The 18853-nt window shown below is 58.1% G+C and overlaps 1 protein-coding gene across 1 annotated transcript in view; it reads left to right on the top strand.

Moving 5' to 3' along the window:
- Nucleotides 1–2426: 2426 nt before the first annotated feature.
- TNFRSF1B (TNF receptor superfamily member 1B) overlaps nt 2427–18853 on the top strand; it is a 31803-nt gene continuing 15376 nt past the window's right edge. Inside the window, exon 1 of the mRNA XM_036349862.1 lies at nt 2427–2587. Coding sequence (XP_036205755.1) covers nt 2510–2587 — 78 coding nt within the window. The 5' untranslated portion in view covers nt 2427–2509. The remainder of the gene's footprint in view (nt 2588–18853) is intronic.

The following is an 18853-nucleotide window of genomic DNA, read 5'->3' on the forward strand; positions in this document are numbered from 1 at the left end:
ATGCTTTTGAGAGCTGGCCCTGAGCACACCATAAAGAACAGATTAGAACGTCAGAGCCTGAAGGCCAGAGGACCAGCTGGGAGGCCACTGGAGCATCGCAAGTGAGAATGGCCAAGGTCAAAGCCAGGGCTGGGCTGAGGGGCAGGAGGAGAGGGGCCAGGTGATCTGGACTGTGGCAGCGGGTTAAAGGGCCTCCCTGTTCAAACTCCACCTTGAAGAGAGATTTCGGGGCCACCTGTGCAGATCATGCTAAGAGACTCAACGTCAGATGATTCACCCAGAATTTGTCATTGTGCACCTCCAGCCTACACAAGATGTGGGGTTTGGAGAGCCAGAGAAAGGCTTTGTGGGAAGGGGTCACCATTGTGCTGAGTGCCCTCTTGGGGGAGTAGGGTGGGGGCGGTGCTTCTCTTTACTGGGGCCAAGCAAGGGGAGCTACCAGGGACCACTCTGGAACTTGCTAATCACCGGAGTTTAGGGACCACAGACTGATGGGAGGTTCTTGTCTGCTTTGCACATATCCCGGGCCTGGCACACAGCAGGTGCTCCACAGAGGTTTCTGACTGAGTGAGAGCCTTTGGCTGGAAGGGTCTGAGGCTGCAGAGCTAGAGGGAGACAGGATGCACAGGTATGAGCTGAGCTGCCATGGGCGGGGGGAGCGGGATGAGTCAGTGGGACCCAATGGGTTTGAGATGTGTAGGGAACATCCATGGAGATCCATCTGCCCCTGCCTCCACCAGGTGACACTATTTGTGGGCTTTGGCTGTCTCCTATGAATCAGGGAGTCCTCAAAACTGCCCCCAGATGAGACTTGTAAAGGCCAGAAGAAATTGTCACGTGAGTTTTAGAGGCTGATGCTGAGGAGTTAAGGTTGTGGGCTGTGCTGGCCACACCCTCAGCGAGGCCCATCTCCCACAAATGTGTGGGAACCAGGTGATTTCCCAGCCACCTGATCAGGAGGTGGGATTTTCCATTTCCCAAGAGTCACTTCCCAGTTTCTCAGCATCTAGAACAGTGATGGCGAACCTTTTGAGCTCGGCGTGTCATCATTTTGAAAAACCCTAACTTGACTCTGGTGCCGTGTCACATATAGAAATTTTTTGATCTCTGCAACCTTAGTAAAACAAAGACATATTTTTGATATTTATTTTATATACTTAAATGCCATTTAACAAAGAAAAATCAACCAAAAAAATGAGTTCGCGTGTCAACTCTGAGACGCGTGTCATAGGTTCGCCATCACTGATCTAGAAGCACTGTCCTTGCTGTCTCCATCAGAGGGGTTGGTGGCCCAGAGAAGCGGTCCCTGTATCTCTTGGGGCAGCCTGCAGCGAGGGAACAAGGGGACAGAATCCCTCCTGCCACCCTGCCCACCCAGCCCCTCAGAAATGTCCTATGTGCTGGAGACAGGGACTCCCAGGGCTGGGGAGTAAGTTCTGGTCACATAGGGCTGGCCTTGGCATCAGGGTTGGCATTCAAAGTGAAGAGGGTGGAGATGGCAGTTAGTGTGGGTGCTCAGTCATGATGTAAACGCGAGGGGCCAGGGGAGCCAGCCCTGATGGCCCTTGGCCTGGCGAGCCCCCCTGTGGGCCCCACAACTTCCTGGAAGGCTTCTGTCCCAGCCACCTGTCAGCCTCCTGGATAAGGAGTTCAAAAAGGAAGGTAGGGCAGGGTGGGCTCACTGAGAGGAATATTTAAGGCTAGAACAAATGAATAATAGCAATAACAGCTAATAGGTGTACAGAGCGTATTAAGGTACATATATACTTTGCAAGTATAGATAACATACAGAATCCGTACTATATTATGTGTGTTATGTATCTTTTCATCGTCATAATAACTCTGTGAGGTTAATGCAGAGATCCAGACCCAGGTGGCCTGGTTCCAGAGTCCTAATGAGTGAATGACTGAGAATAGCAGTGGATATTTAGCAGCACCCCTAGTTTCTACGCACGGGCCCCAAATTAGGGCCCCACCTCAACAGGAGTGGGGAGTTTGCAGGGAAGGGAGGGGTAGGTGGTCATAGGGCAGGTGGAGAGGCACAGCCCCAGGGCAACCACAAACCTGGTGGGAGCTTGTCCCCAATGCGGGTCTCCTGCGCCCCCACTGGGAGGGGGTGTCCGGGGAGAGGGCATTAGAGGGAGGTTGAGGGGTTCCCGAGGCTGGGAGTGGCTGACGCTGGAGGTTTGGATGAAGCGCCGAGTTGGCAGAGGGGGCCAGGCTCGGCCCTGCGAGGATGAGGGTCCCGGTGGGGTGCCTGCCGGGCCGCAGGCTGCAGCCGGGAGCGGGAGCGTGGGAGGAAGGGGGAGGAGCCGCCGGAGGGGAGCGCCCCGCCCCCTGCTTCCCCTAGCCCCGCCCCTGCCCCTCTAGCCCCGCCCCTGCGCCTCTAGCCGGGCGCCGTGTCTTTCGCTTTCAGTGGGAGGCGCGGGAGCGCAGCGGAGCGGAGGAACCCGCAGGGAGCCTGGGCCAAAGCCGGCCGGACCTCCCGCTCGGCGCCGCCACGCGCTCCATGGCTCCCGCCGCCCTCTGGGCCGTGCTGGCCTTCGGACTGCAGCTCTGGGCCGCGGGCCGCGCCGTGCCCGCCCAGGTGGGTGCCTCGCGCGGGCCACGGAGTGCGCCTGCCCCTCACGCCCACCGGGCTGGCGCCACCCCGGGAAGCGCCGGCCACGAGCTCCCGGGGCGCCGAGACGGGGGTGCGGGGCTCGGGGCGACCGAGAAGCCGCGCGCCCCACGGGGTCAGACACTGCGCGCCCTGGAGACCCGCTGGGGACCTCGGTTTGGAACCGAGGAAGGGCTGTGGGGGGCACCGAACTCTGGCCCCCGGGGTCGGGGGCGCAGTCAGGTCCCTTCGCCCATACCGGCCAGGGCGTTTGGAGATCCCCACTTCGTTACCCCTGTGACTGCCGAGACCAAGCTTTCCTTCCCGTGGGGGGAAGGAGGTGGCCCGTACTGGGGTGCTGCTCCTACTGCGGATGCCGGGCACCCTCTTCAGCTGCCGGGCACCCTCTTCAGATGACTTCCTCCTCCTCTGGGTTATGGTTTTCCTCTTTCTTAGAAATACAAGGGTTGCATTTCTGAAAGGATAGGGCCAGGTGTACAGTAGGCGCCTAATAAGGGCACAGTCGGACCGTGGGCTGATTTCCATTTCCAGACCCCTCCCCCAGGAGCCACCTGGTGTGTCCAGCGGCCACTTGAGAGTCACTTCTCTGGCGGCTGCCGGGTAACGAGGAGAGACGTGTCCTCAGTTTCCCCTGGGCCCACCTCCCCTGGGGCCTGTCCTGTGCTTGAGCTCTGGGGACCAAGGAGGTGAGGGAGGACTTGTGGGTGCTCTCTAGGGGCTCCAGGAAAACGGAGAGAGCAGAAAGCCCAGAGCTGTTATTCTAACTGTACCCACCAGCCAGCAAGGGAGTGGAATGGCTTGTCCTCTGCTTTTGTGGCTGTCTCCATGCTCTCAGGCAATGGAGGGACCCCATTTTACAGAGAAGGAAAACTGAGGCCCAGAGAGCTCCTTGTATTTCATGGAAGGGCATGGGAGGCAGTCTTCCTCCAAAGGGTCATCTCTTCCTTTCCCCCCATGGCTGGGGAGGGGGTGGGCCTTCCTCCCTCTTCATGATCCTTCCCTGATGGACCTGTAGTTTGTAAGGAGCCATCTTGGACATCTTGACCAGGAAGGAAGGTGGGGGAGGTGGCCTTGACTCATGTGGCCATGTGTGGTGACTCACCGGCTAAGGCTGAAATTTTACGGTCCAGTTCTTGAAGGCAGAGGAGGGGCTGTCCGACCAGAATCCACTCTCACACAGTGGATTGTGGGGGACTGCCCCCAGAGGTGGTCCTGGAAACAGAGGTGGTCCTGGGTGGAGAGTTCCAGCTCTGAGAGCTGAGCGTGGGTGCTGACGGCTGTGGTCCTCAGCCTGACCGCAGTGGCTCGAGCGGCGTCACCCTGCTTCGGCGGCACATGAGCCCCTGGGGTGGAGGCACAGGTCTCTGGGGCCTATGGGACACCAGGTCCGAGTCCTGGAGTTGAGGGGTTTCCCTTGCACCTCTCACTTCCCTCCCCTCTTGACCGGCTCCGGGGTCATCTCAGGTTCCCTCCTCCTGGTACGATCTCCACAGCCTCCCAGCTGGACTCTTGGCCCTGCGCCCCTCCCATGGACCCTCCGTGGTGGCATCGCGGGGAGCCCCTCCTCAGGTTGGAGTATCTCTCTCCTGCCTGAGAAGCCTCTATGGCCCCCAGTGGCCGAGGCAGACCCCCCCCACCTCCCCATCCCCCCAAACACCTACCCCTGTGTCCCAGGGCAGAGGTGTCCAGGTTCTTGCTGCCCCCTCTCTGCGTCTGTACTTCACACCCTGTGAAACACGTGTACCCTGTGCTGTTCATGGTGCACCCCTTGCCCTGTCCTTCAGGGCCTTTGCCAACGCCACCCCCTGAATTCTTCATTCTTCCAGCTGGATCTGATCCTTTCCCCTTTCACTCTCAGAGCCCTTGTCCCTCACGAGGACAGGTTACATTCTGCTTAAAAAATAATAATAATAATTTTTTTATTTTATTGATTTCACAAAGGAAGAGAAAGGGGGAGAGAGAGAAACATCAGTAATGAGAGAGAATCATTGATCGGCTGCCTCCTGCAGGCCCCACACTGGGGATCAAGCCCGCAACCCAGGAATATGGCCTGGCCGGGAATTGAACCGTGATCTCCTGGTTCATAGGTGGTCGCTCAACCACGGAACCACGTTTTTAATCGAGTTTTTATCCGCCTCAATAGATGGAAAGTTCTTTGAGGGCGGGGACTGAGGGACCCTCCTCCTTCTCATTGTCACCAGCACAATCGCTCCAGTTTTTGGAACATCTCCTGAGAGCCTGGTACTGTGCTAGGAATTTACCACAGGACCCCCCTGGAATTTTCCTTACAGCAACTCCTAAAAGGTGGATGGTGCTGTTGCCATTTAGAGGTGTAGAAACGGGCCCGAGAGGTTATGGCATTTCCCAGGATTGCAGAGCTGGGGGCGAGGGGGGTGGCAGGGATATGAATGCAGGTCTGCCTCATTCCAGAGCTCTTTACACAATAGCCCCCGCGTGCCCGTATCCCTCTTCCTGCCCTCAGCCGGGTCCCTTGCACACAGTGCATCCTGTGTAATGTTGGCTGTAACTAGCCTGAGTTACAGAAAGAGCCCAAGGTGACCTGAGCTGGCTGCAGGGACAGCAGACTCACTGTGTAATCAGGGCGTTTGCCTCCAAGCTGTATTTGTTGGCTGGGATGGAATGGATTGGACATTCCTTCATTCATTGGACAAATAAGTGCCAGTAAAGTTGGCAGGATGGGGGAGTGCCTGGTGCCCTGTAATGGGGGTGGGCAGGGCCCCAGCAGTCTGGCCTTTTGTTGTTGTTGGGGAGGGGCTGAGGGGATCCCTACCTGCTGGGTCTGACCTACCTGCGCCTGGATGTCTTGGGGTGGAGGGGCTGCTGTTCGCCTCCTCAATACCCAGCTCAGGTGACGGAAGAGGTTGGGGCTTCCAGGCTGGCCTGGGGGTGTTGGCCATTGGAGTGGCAATGGGTGATCCAGCTGTGTGCTGTCCCTTTGCCCTCTCCCTGACAGCCTCGGAGGGAACCTGCGTGCTGAGTGAGGATGTGGCCCAGGCATCATTTCTTCAGAGGGCAGTGGCCAGGTGGCCTGGTACCTTGGTGCTGTGCCATTCACCCATTCATTCCCCCAACAGTCCAGATACCTACTCCGAGTTCAGCCCAGGGCTGGGCTCTAGGGACCAAGATGACCACGACCCAGCTCCAGCCTTCCAGGAGCCACCCTGTCAGTGGCCACTGACCTAGGCTCTGCCCCTCACTGCCCTTGGCACCCAGGCCACGTTACGGAGCCTCTGCTTTCCCATGGACATGGAAAGTCCTGGCCCTCTCAGGGCCAAGTGGGTACGGAAGGCCCTGGAGCAGATAAGGCTGAGAACCTGCCAGCATCCTGGTGGCCCTCACTCATCCTGTCCCTCGCAGGGCTGGAGACATTATATGGCCCTGACCATCCAATGCTTCGTGGGCGAGTAGCCGGGAAGGCTGTGGGGTGGGAGGGAGGGGAGGAGGAATTTGATGCCAATTGTGCTGTGTGCGCGCGTGTGTTACGTTCAGCTCAGCACATGAACTTAGTTCTCAGTTTTGTGCCTCGCTGGCCTTTTCTGTTCCTCAAACATGCCCCGCCCATGCCTGCCTCCGGGCCTTTGCACTTGCTGTCCCCTTCGCCTTGACTGTTCCTCCTGCTGATACCTCCTGCTGTCCTTCCCTCACTTCCTTCTGCTCAATGAATGAGTCCTCAGAGAGGCTTTCTGCGACCATCCTGCCTATAAAAGCTCCTCCCATCAGGCACTCTCACTCCCTGACCTGCTTTGTTTTCCTCTCCTATTTTTTCACTTCTATTTGGGCAGGGGTCCTCAAACTTTTTAAACAGGGGGCCAGTTCACTGTCCCTCTGACCGTTGGAGGGCCGGACTATAGTTTAAAAAAAACACCTATGAACAAATTCCTATGCACACTGCACATATCTTATTTTGAAGTAAAAAAACAAAACGGGAACAAATACAATATTTGTATTTGCATGTGGCCTGCGGGCCGTAGTTTGAGGACCCCTGTATTTGGGTCTCCCAAGTAGAATGCATGCACGGTGAGAGCAGGGACTATGCCCACTGCTATAGAGCGTGGGGTTTCTCATCCCAGCACTCTGGACATTTGGGTGGTTGTCGCGTGGGCTGTCCTGCACGTCAGAGGATATTCAGCAGCACTCCCGGCCTCTACCCACCAGGTGCCAGGAGCACTGCCCCTTCCACTTTGACCATTAGAAATGGCTCCAGATATTGCTAGATGTCCTCTGGGGAAGCCCTGGTCTAGAACAGAGCCTGGTGTGTAGTAGGTACGCAGACGCCCCAAAATCTTCACCTGACCTGTATAGTGACCCCGTTTTGTGGATGAGACAGAAGAGTTTGAAAAGTCAATGGTGACAGGACTGGCCTCCGGTCTGTCTCCCTCTCTCTCGACTGTTTTTCTGGGCTTGTCTCTGCTCTATTGAGTCTGCCGAGGCTAGGAGTGCTCATTCCCGCCCTGGCTCACAATGGAGCTACTCCAGTGGGGTCACTGGCGGTGACTCGGGGTCCTAGTAGGCACGTGACCTGTCCAGAAGCTGGCAGGGAGGGAAGCTGGGGCTCAGGATAGGGAGAGGGGTGCTTAGGATAGGGAGATAGTGGAGCTGCTGTGGCTCCCGGTTCTGGCCACTCTGCCGGCCACGGGGAAGCAGTATTGATGACTCAGGGAAAGGGCCCGACCTCAGAATCAGACAGACCTCAGCACAAATCCTTACTTTGCTGTTTACAGACTGGGTGTCCTTGGCATGTCTGGGAGCCTCTGTGTTCCCGTCAGCAAAATGGGAATGATCCCCACCTCACTGGCTGGTTGTCAGGATTAAAAGTACTTTATGGTGGCAAAGCCTACAGGCAGCTGTTTGAGCATTGGTGGCCCTGCAGGTCTGACCTGCTCTGGTCCTGGGGCAGTGCCGGGCTGAGCGGGACCACTGTGGAATCCGGTTCTCTGTCTGAGCCACAAAGCCATGAGATGTGGGTGGCAGACCTCCAGTTGCCCAGAGCTCCTGCCCAACGTCCCTGAGGTCAGTCTCCCTCCTGCCTGGCTGTGCTTCCTTCCCAGATGCCCCCTTGCTGGGCCTCTCACTCTCCCTGCCCAGCGGCCTGGCTGTAGGCCCCCAGGGAATGTGGCAAAGGCTGTGGGGTCAGGAAATCACCATCCCGCCCTTCCCCGCTCCCTTCAGTGAGTGACAGGTCCTGGGTGTGATTTGAGGAGGAGCAGGGTGACCTCTGTGTGAAGGGGCTGCAGGAGGCTCAGCTTTCCCACCTGCAGGGTGGGCGTGGCTGACTCTGGGCTGCTGTCTCTAAATAGTCTCTTCCATCTCACCCTAGCCCATTTGGCTCAGTGGATAGAGCGTCGGCCTGCGGACTGAAGGGTCCTGGGTTCAGTTCCAGTCAAGGGCATGTACCTCGGTTGCAGGCTCCTTTCCGGCCTGGGCCCTGGTTGGGGCTCATGCAGGAGGCAATGAATTGATGGGTTTATCTCCCATCGATGTTTCTCTCTGTTTTTCCCTCTCCCACTCTCTCTAAAAATCAATGGGAAAATGTCCCCGGGTGAGGATTTAAAAAAACAAAACTCGTCTCTTCCATCTCTAACCTCTGAGAGCCTAAAGGTTCTGTTTATTTGTAACCCGGAGAGGCACTTGTGGGTCATGCTGTCCACCCCGCAGCCTTCAAGTGACTTCTAAGATGGCAGGGCTCCCCGGGGGGAGCAGGAGCACTGGCCTGGGTGGCAGGAGGCCAGAGTCCACTCCGAGCGCGGTCACTGGCTTGCTGGGTGACCTTAAGCATCCCTATCTATAAAACCCCACAGCACTGAGCCCAGCACGCTGGCTGCTGGAATGTTGGAGAACTGTCAGCTTCGCATGTGCTTGACAGGCCACAGACTGGGGGGTAGAGGGGCCTAAAGTTTTTCCGGGAAGGAGAGCCCCGCACGCATCACCTTCATAGCGGTGCTTCCCCGCTGCTCGCTCTCCCCGCTGCCCTCAGCCCCTCGGCTTGGGCTGGAATGAGTTCTGGGACTCAGGCCCTGCCCTGGGCAGAACAGGTCCTGGTTCCGCCTCCCTGCTGCTTAGAACCCAATTAGCACCTTTTAAAGTTCAGCAGCCAGACCTTTTGGGGCTGAGATTGTGGGTAAGTCCATGCTGTGGGCACCCGCTGTGGGGGCCTGTTGTGTGGAACCCACAGGTTCAAGGAAGCCTGGAGTAGTGGGGGCCAGTTTCCTCAAAGCGGCGCTTTGTCACTGGTGGTGGGCACAGAGCCCTCCCCGCCTGAGTCCTGCAGGCCTCCCTCACCACCCGGGCTCTGGGCATTTGTCCCCTTCTGTCACGCTGTTGACTGCGGGCCGGGACTGCGCAGCTTAGGGCTCACCTCTCTGGGCCCGCAGTCATTTTCCATGAGGTGCGTGGTGAGGTCACAGGTGGTGGTGATGTCACTGTGGTTTGTGGGTGCGTGCCCAGGAGGAGGAAGTGTCTGTTTTCTGTCGGGTCTGGAAGACTAGCTTTCCCTCTGCCTTGAGGGTGAGCGATGCTGGGGGGGAGGAGGTGTACAGAAGGGGGCAGCTGTTCAGGAGGCCCCAACGTCCTTCTCCCGTCTGGTCTCTGCCCTGTTTCCTGTTGCCGGTGACCCACAGGGCTCTACCTCTCAGCCTCCTGTGCGGGTTAGCAGAGGAGAAGGCAATGAGCTGGCTCCATCTCAGGTGTCACCTGTGAGGCTTGTGATCACTAGACTATTGATCCATTGCTAAAACAAGAAGGCCCGTGAGCAGCTTGTTCACACCAAGTGTCAGGGGGGAGGTTGCAGAGCCGCTTCCCAGGCCCCAGGCAGGCCAGCTGCCCAGACACAGTGGGCACGCGTGGGGAGTTGCAGTGTGAATCCCTCTCGGGAGCGCTGGGCCTCAGGAGGCCTGCCAACCCCTTGCTCTGTCCCTGCTTCGGAGCCGGGTCCTGGGCTGACCGGGCAGCTCCGACCAGGGTCAGCGCAGAAATCCCCAGGGGGTTTGTTTGTTTGGCTTTGCCATCCAGACAGTGGCCCACCCGGCTGTTTCAGTCTGAGCCCGGCCTGCAGTGGGTATGGCAGATGTGGCCACCGGTTCAGGGAATTGAGTGGGTCTGAGGGTGAGCATGAGCGGAAAGGGTTTGGGGGCAGGTGGGCAGGGCGTCTTCCTGGTCATCATGGGAGGCCTTCTCAAATGCCGGGCAGGGGAGATGCCCGAGGGCTGGGAGTCTGGGGTCCGAGGCCCCATCCTGGCTCGGCCTCTGGCTCGGGGGGACTTGGCCACTTCCTTTATCTCTGAGCCTCAGCTGCCCCAGCTGGAAACGGACCAGCAAAGACCTCACCCTCCTCACTTTAGAGGCCTCTGGCCCCAAATGTTGCACCAGGGGAGGTGGTGAGGGGAGCTGGTGGCTATGGGCAGGGGTGGTGTGCAGCTCTGGCCTCCACAAGACCCCGCCCAGAAGGCCAGGTCTGGACTTGACAGTGAGTCTCCAGGGAAGGGCTCCCAGCACTTGCCTTAGTTAGGGGGACCCCTGCCTGTCCTTCCTCTTGCTGGCCCACAGCCTGGCTTCCGTCTGCCACTCACAGAAGCTCCAGTTCAGCTTGTTCCTGGTGAGCCTGTCGCCTGCTGCTCCAGTCTCCTGGTCCTCTGGATCCACAAGCACCCAATCCTCCTCTTTCCTGTCCTCCCTGCAATATTGAGCCCCCCTCCCCGCACCTCATGGCATCATCCCCCCATGTTCTCTCACCCAACCCTCTCCATACCCCATGGCTTCACTCTCTTCCTGGCCTGGCCCTTTGGTCACTGCCATATATATAATTGATTTCAGAGAGGGAGAGAGAGATAGAAACATCCATGATGAGAGAGAATCATTGATTGGCTGCCTCTTGCACACCCCCTACTGGGGCATATGCCCTGACTGGGGATCAAACCGTGACCTCCTGGTTCATAGGTCGATGCTCAACCACTGAGCCACACTGGCCAGGCTCTTGTCTCCTTTTTGACTCTCCTCCCACAACCTGCCCCCCTTCAGGCCCTCTTCCCACAGTGACCACACAGGGGTCGTTCTAAAAGCTGAGCCCTGTGGATGGGGTGGGTACCAGGAGGAAGACAGACAGGAATAGCAGGGAACAAGAGCTGAACTGTCCCACTTGGAGCAAAAGGCTAGTTAGGGGCAGTGACAGCTGCTCTGGGGCCAGTGATGGGAGTAGTAATATCAATTATATTTAAAGAATTGTACCAACTATGACCTTTGGAGTGCTTAACTAAACACTGTAAATGTGTGACCTCATTGATCCTCACTACAGTGAGGTGTGTGCTGTTATCAGCTCCATTCAACAGATGAAAAGGTGGAGGTGTATTAACCTCTTTTATTTAAAAAAACACAAACACAACTCCTCCGATGCTGCCCGCCAGTAAGGAGGGTGGGGGGTGTCTGGATGCGGAGTCAGACATTTTTACCCCAGCGTCCATGCTTTTGGCTACCACACTCACCTCCTTTCAGGAGCTGAGGCAACGGGGAGCCACCGATAGTTTTTGAGCAAGAGAGTTACCCGAACAGAGAATATATTAGGAAGATCACTCTGTCCTCAGGGGCAAGGACAGACTATTGCAATCGTTTAGGCCAAAGCTCTGGACTGAGGGAGTAGCAGCAGAATAGGGAGGAAGGATGGAAGGCTTCACGGAGGAGGAGGCCTTTGGACTGGACCAAAGACCTAGGAGGGAGCAGAGGCACCCGGGAGGTAGAGGACGTGTCCCTCTCCACTCATCCTGCAACACGAGGCCCTTCCAGCCTCCGCCCTGCCTCAGCCCAGGCCAGGCGCCCTGATTCTGACCAGTGTCAGCCTCCTGTGTTCCTGGAGCTCCTGGGGCCAGCCCTAGGGGAGCCAGGCCTCGGTCACCCGGCCACTGCTGGCTGCGCATGACTGGGCAGGGCTAGCCTGCTCATCTTCAGAATTAGCTGTGATGGCCCCCCAACCCCTGCCCGGCAAAGGAGCAGGTTCCCTGGGGATCTGTCTGACTGCAGTCACAGCACCTGGGGACCTCTGGCGCCTGTCTGAGCTGAGCTTTGGCTTCCTCAGTGGTAAGAGGGGGATAAAAGTGTCCCTCTGTCACGTCCCACGGGGACTGGGAGACCCTGGGAGAGTGCAGTGAGCTGAGGGCTCGGACTGACATCAGGGGTGCTTTGTGGGTGCCAGGCAAGGGCCAGTGCACTGCATGCGCCCAGTGCCTTCATCCTCAGCTGCCTGGATGGGGTGGGAGGGACCATCACTGACCCCATTTTGGGGGAGAGGTAGCGAGGCCCAGAGGCCACCCAAGGCGGTCGGGCTCCAGAGCTCCGTTCTTAAACCACCAGCCGAACGTAACGGTGGGTGGTTGGCCACAGTGGCCTCTGAAAGGTGCCACTCCGTCTCCCCCCACTGGGACACCTCCCCCTCTCTCTATAGCCCATTTCCTGCCCAGTTCTCATGTGAACCCAACTCATTCAGCTAATGGAAATGAAAACTCTTCTATTCAACAATTCCACATCAGTAGGCACCTGCTATGGGCTGTGCCCTGGGCTGGGCGTAGTGATGAGTAATAAAAACCCTGTGAGCACCGATCACCTCGCTCTGCCGGCCAGCACCGTGCCTAGCGCTTTACATAAGTTGACTCAGTGAATCATAACAGCCCTCTGTGGTGGGCACTGTTTTTGTCCCCATTTTATAGATGACAAAACTGAGGCTGTGAATGACAGAATGGGGATTACAACCTGGGTGTCTGGCGTAGAGGTCACACTAGTGCGTGCAGAGGGGGTTGTGGTCCCTGCCCTGTGGGGGAGACACAGGGAAATAAATAGTCAACCAAAAAGTGGTCTGGACGGTATAGAGACAGACACCCAGGCTGTCGCTGGAGCCCCGAGGAGGGACCTTGGAGCCCATCTTGGGGCTTGGAGAAGGTTTCCTTGAGATGATGGTGGAGAGGACTTTTGAAAGAAGCTGAAGAGTTAGCCCTGCAAAGCGGGGAGCAGAGGGAGTACCTGCGTGGAGGAGAGTGAGGGAGCCGGTGCTGAGCGGCCATGGGAGATGCTGGCTGGGTGGGGCGCCCCATTCAGGACTGTGAGCTTGGCCTGAGGGCAGGGGAGCCGCTGGGAGTTTTTAATCAGGGCCGGACTTGGATGTAGGAAGGTGGCTTCGGGTCCATTGGGAACGGCTGGGACCAAGAGTGAGGAGGCTGAGCCGGCAGGAGATGCAGAGGGAGGAGCGGGGAGCCATGGGGAGACTGAGGAGGCGATATTGACAGGCCTGGGATGGGGGAGGGGGCGGGGGGGGAGGGGGATGGAAAGGGTTGCGGTGTTCTCTGCAACTAGACTGAGGGTTCCTTGGGGGCAGGCACCACGCCCTGGAACCGGATACCAGCTCGGGCTTCCTGTCTGCCCCCAGCTCACTTCTGAAGGCACATCACAGGCGGCAGGGTGGCAGTGGGATGTGTCACCCCAAGCCACCCCCTGTGATGTGGTTGTCCTCCCTCTCCGTGACGGCAGATGAGCCTCCGTAGCCTGGCCCTGGCGTAGTCTCTGTGTCAGCCTGGCCCGATGTGGCTGCACTCACAGTCCACGGGGCTCCCGCAAACCCCCTAAGATGGAGGCCCAGCCGGCTCTGCTGCTTCTTGCCACACCTGGGGCCCCAGAGACCTGCCATGCAAAGGAAGTGGTTTCTGTATTGCTCGAAGACAGTTGCCACCTGTGTGGGGGGCCCTGGGGCGCTGGGCAGACACCTGTGCCCCTCCCACAGCTTCACGGTCTGCCTCTGGGGCCCTGGAGACTCTTTAGCCTGGGAGAGTGGCGGGACCGCCCGTACCCTGCTCACTGTGGGTTCCCGGAGGAGCCACTCCCCATCTCTGGGCCTTTGTCTGTAAAATTACGACGGAGAGTCCTAGCCGGTTTGGCCCAGTGGATAGAGCGTTGGCCTGTGGACCAAAGCATCCCAGGTGGCAGGCTCCTCCCTGACCTGGGCCCTGGTCAGGGCTCGTGCAAGAGGCAGCCAAGCGATGTGTTTCTCTCACATCGATGTTTCTCTCTGTCTTTCCCTATCCCTTCCACTCTCCCTAAAATTTAAATTGAAAAATGTCCCCGGGTGAGGATTAACAACAATAACAGAGGATCACAGAGAAAAAGTTGTCTGAGGCAGGTGTAGCTGTGACCCGCTCCTGTTTGCTGCTTGCTGGCCATGTGGCCTCTGACATGGTGTCGGGTGTCGAATCTCCGGACCTGTCTCCACATCTCTAGAGTGGGGTACACTAAGCTCGTGGAGCTGGAAGAGGGGTGACGTGAGAGAATGCATGTGAGCGTGCCCAGCACCGTGCCTGCGCACAGTAGGTGCTTCTCCTGGGTCCGACCAGTCTCCGTGAGTCTTTCTGGCTCTGTGAAAAGGCTAAACCTGAGAGACGTGCTATTCCCCAAAGCCTGTTCCCTATGCCTTCTTCTTGCCTCATCCCGGTCCTCTCTTAGCTGGATCCCTGCCTGGGGAGCTCCAGGAAGGCCCAGAGTGTGACCCCTTCCCAAGGGTACTGCCATTGACGGGGAGGCCCCAGACAATTAAAAAGCTGAAGACCCAAAGGTGCTGCGGTAACGGTGGCAGGAAAAGCAGAGGGCCCCGTAGCTTAGTGCTTCTAGATGACACCGTCTTGGCGGCGGCCTCCTCTTCCTTCCCCAGGCCTGTCCTTGGTCTTCCTCTCTCTCTCCGTCTATTTATAAATAGGGGAAGGGACTGAGGGCCCCCACTGTGGGGTACACGCAGGGTCTTGGTCAGAGAGGAAGTCAGTGAGCTGGTGCAGGATTGCCCAATTGCCCAGCGAGAGCTGATGCGGACGTTGGGGTCAGAGACCTGCGTGGCCACCCGCTTTACCCCTCCCTGGCTAAGGGCCCTGGTGCAGGGGCCACCTTGAACTGGCCTCTTCCCCCACTCTCAGCAGCTGGCCGTGGCTTCTGATCCTCTGGGGTGAGAGTGGGGAGAGCTCGGGAAGGCGGGGAGCAGCGGGCAGGAAAAGTCTTGCCCGACTCACCAGGTAGGTCTTGTCTGGCTGTAGCTCTGCCTCAGGCTCACTTTTTTTCAGGGACTCTCAGCGACATTGCTGTCCTTTATCCTGGACACTGTGTCCTTTGGCCATTTAATGGACTCCAGCCACTGACCCAGATTCATTATTTTGGGGTCCCATTACTCTTCTAGGTGTTCCTCTTGATGAAGTCCCTTGGAGACAACCTGAGGCCAGTACCCTAGGAAACTCACATCTGGCCTGGGGGACTGTCCCCCTCCCTCTGCCCCAATAAGGCCCCCACCCCACTGTCACAGGGGCTGGCCTGTCATAGCCTCCTGACATTAGGCTTCTGCAGGACTGGCCTGGGGCCAGCCTGTGGTGACCCCGTAGCTCTAAGGCTCACAGGTTAACTTCTCTACACTTGTCCCTTCCTCTGCAAGGCTCCCCTGGGCCATCTAGCACCTCGCGAGAACTGAGAACTGCACAGCTTGCCTGGGTCTTGTCCTCGCCTAGCCCTTCTCAGCTAACGCCAGGCAGAAGGAGCCCAGCTCTGATATTCCGTCTGGCCCAGGGTACAGCTCAGGGCCTTTGCACAGCCTCTAAGCTCCCCCGTGGATTCCCCGAGGGTCTGGGAGAAGGTGATGGACCCCCTGCCTTTGCTCCTGCAACAACCCCAGGAGGAGGCAGGGCAAAGCGTCTGGCACCAATTCATGGGTTAACAGTGTTGAGGCTCAGGGAGCAAGTCACATCCCCGCGGCCCCTGGGACCAGCACGTGTGCCAGATCCTCTGACCTCAGTCGAGTGCTGCTCCTGCCAGGTGTTTGTGTACCTAGGAGGGCAGCCTTCGCGGCTCTCTCCTCCCAGGCCACCTGCTCAGGGTGCCGGCGCCCTGGGAGAGGGGAGGAGGGGCAGAGGCTGGGGCATGGAAGCCGTACTCCACACCCACTCCACACCCACTCTCAGCCTGGCCTCAGCCCCAGCCCCCACCTCCTGCTCATTCAGTTTTTCCACCTCCTGTGGTGGGCCACCTCCCATCCAGCACGCCTGTGGTCTCGCGAGGGATTGAGCTTGTTGACACCCATCTTTAAGAAGCCGAAGCTGGAGAGGGCTTAGAGCACCAGCCAGGCTCCTGCTGCCATTTTACAGATGAGAACACTGAGGCAGCCAGTGTCCACAGTAGAGGTGGTGTCTGCGGAGGCGAGGGAGGGTCTTTGGGGTGGGCCTGGGGGTTGAAATCCAGTCTTCTGCGGCGGGGGACACACAGGTGTGTCAGCTTGATGCTGGGGAAGAAATCAGGCCGGAGGTGAGGAGCCTCTTTGAGGCTCCCTTTTCTCATGTGACTTGGGAGCAATGGTCATACCCATGTCCCCGTGCTGGGATGAGGACTCAGAGAGACAGGGATGCGCGTGACGCTGCACGGTGCCTGCTGGGAGCCAGCTTCCAGGAGGAGGTGCTGCATGCCGCTGTGTTCGTCTCCCAGCGCCCTTGCCCTCGCCTGCTCCGGCCCCGCTGCCCTGGCTTCCCGGCTGCACCAAGCCCACCCAGCACCTTCTCCCTGTTGCTCCTGGCCCCACCTTGCTTTTCCTTTTTCCTGGGCTCCCACTGCCACCTCACATATTTCTACCGTGTGTGTCTCAGTCTCCCCACTAGAGCTCAGCTCCCCAGGACAGGGATGTGGACGTGTTCGATGCTGTCTGCCCAGCACCTAGAATAACAGGTGCTCAGTACATATGAATGAATGAATGAATGAATGAATGAATGAGTGTTTCCACCTTTGCCCCGGACTTTTTCCACTATTAAATGGGAAGACACTGAAATGTCTTTAAGGCTCCTGAGCTGCTGCACCTCAATCCCGCCCCCACTCTGGGCCTCCACCCCACTTCCTGGCTCCCGGGCATCTTTCTCGCACTTGGCACAGCTGTGGACCAGACTCCTACCTTTGCACCTGTGCCCCTGCTCCTGCTGCGGGGCTGCCAGCAGAGGATGGGCCCTCTCAGGAGCCCAGTGACCGGCAGTTCTGGGATAGCTGGGTCTTAGGTGCTGAGTGTCCCTGCCTGCTGGTTCTGTGGTTTCGGGGGTCTCCTGGGAACCTAGAACAGAGCTGATGTCAGAGGCTGTTGGCCTAAAATGGAGAGGAATTCCTTGCATTGGTGTGTGTATGTGTGTGTGCATGCGCACCTGGGCAAGAGAGCATGTGTGTCCATGGGAGCCAGCGCCCGAGTGTCTGCTTGTCACAGAAGTAGACGGTGGGGGCTGGTGGCATTGCAATGACTCAGGGATGAAGGCGGAGGGTGGATCCCAGAGCTGCCTCCTTCAGCTGTCCTGAGGAGGGGACCAAAGATTTCTCTAGTGGGAACAGAGCAAGAGTCACATCCCAGTCCCACCTCCTCCTCCTCCTTCCTGGATGAACTCAGACAAGTGATCTGGCCTCGGCCTCCCTGAGCTGTGAAGTCAGCACACGCCCACCGACTTCTGGGGGCGGAAGTGGGATTCTGTATAGTGCCTGCAACCTTACCTGGCACACTGGGAGGTGCTTAACAGATAGCCCATTGTTTTCCTCCCTCCCGGAAGGGCCATCACTCAGTGCAGGTGACTCCCGCCCTAGGAGGACAGAGGCCAATGTTAAAGAGGGGAAATGGGGCCACAGACCCTGATGTGAGGCAGCTCTGAGGCCTTTGGTGGGTGAGGGGTGGGCCCTGATGGCCTCATGTGCACATCCTCCTCAGCCTGCCACCAACCCTGGAATGGCCCTGAGCCTTTGGGAGACCAGGAGGTGGCTTTGCTTCTATCTCCATTTCCTCATCTGTGAAATGGGCACCATCAGACCTGTCTCACAAATTGAATGTTAGATGGTCCTTCCTTTCGTCCTTTCTTCCTACCCTCCTTTCATCCTTCATCCTTTCATCTATCATTCCCTGTCAATCTATCTATCTATCTATCTATCTATCTATCTATCTATCTATGTATCTATCTATCATCTCTCTTCTCCAATCTCCCACCCCCACTGGGACCCATTGCCCACCTGTTACATGGGTGGTTAACGCTCATCAGTGATTTCCAAGCTTCCTCCTGGGCCCTGTATTTTGAAAGCTTGGATCGGCTAAACATGCTGAGTGAATCAACTACTATCCACTTAGTTCCTCATTTTAAAATGTCAGTCAGCACTCCCCTGTGGGTGGGTGGTGCCTGGCTCTGAGCCTCCCCAACACCAGCCAAAGGAACTGGAAGCTTCCATAGCCCCGCGTTTCCCAGAGGCTCTCGCCACGTTCCGGGGACCTCCAGGGACCCCCGCCCGTGTGGCCCCTGCGGTGACCTGGCTCCGAGGCTGTGTGGCCTCTGCTCTGGGGCCTGCAGTGCTGGGAGTGACCTTTTGTCCCGCTCGGCCAGGGGCTTTCTGTTCCTCATTGTTTAGCCATGACAGGGCTGTGGGTTGTTTTTTTTTTCTCTTTTTCTGTCCAAGAGGATAAACAGGCCTAGAAATTGCTCAAGAGAGGACCCACCCTCTTCACACAGAGCAGCGGGAGGAAGTGTGGGGAAAGGCAGTGAGAGCAAGATTCAGACAGGACTGGACCCTGAGGGGAGGCTGCTGGGCAGTGGCTGGAGGCTGGCCGCCTGCCTTTGCCCAGGAACCCTTGGCCTGTGGGTGGAGAGAGAGCCCAAACTTGACCAAGGCAGGCCCTGCCGCATCAGGCTCTCTGGGCCTGACAGGAAGTCCTCCTCCAGCCGGGCAGGCCCCCTGGGCTGCATGCCGGGAGCCCCTTTGGTCCTGTGGTTCTCTGGCCCCACAGGAATGAGGGGCTCCCCTAGTTACTGCCTGGGTGCTTGTGGGGATGCAGGGTCCATGAGACCCTTGGGGCCACCCTGCATGGCCCCTGCCCGCCTGGGGCATGCTCTGAGGGGCGGGCACAGCCGCTTCCCTGGGGGAAGCTCCGCACAGCAGCGGCCTGCAGGGAAGGCCATGTTGGGGGGCCATGGGGGACAGTCAGGCCCTCCTCTTCTGTGCGAAGGAAGCTGCAGAGGTATACTCTCTGGTTCCGGGGCTCCCCCCTAGCCCCCCTCCCCGTCTTTGATCACCGGGTCTCCTCCGTGTGCCCCTCCCCCAGGTCGTCTTGCTGCCTCTGGGTGTCAGCTAACAGGTGTGTTGGGCAGAGGAGCGTCAGAATCACCTGGGAGGGTCTCTCTTTCTTTTTTCACAGCCTCCTGGGCCCACCCTTGA

Source organism: Myotis myotis, unplaced genomic scaffold (genome assembly GCF_014108235.1).
Source record: "Myotis myotis isolate mMyoMyo1 unplaced genomic scaffold, mMyoMyo1.p scaffold_m19_p_2, whole genome shotgun sequence".
Classification (NCBI taxonomy): Eukaryota; Metazoa; Chordata; class Mammalia; order Chiroptera; family Vespertilionidae; genus Myotis; species Myotis myotis.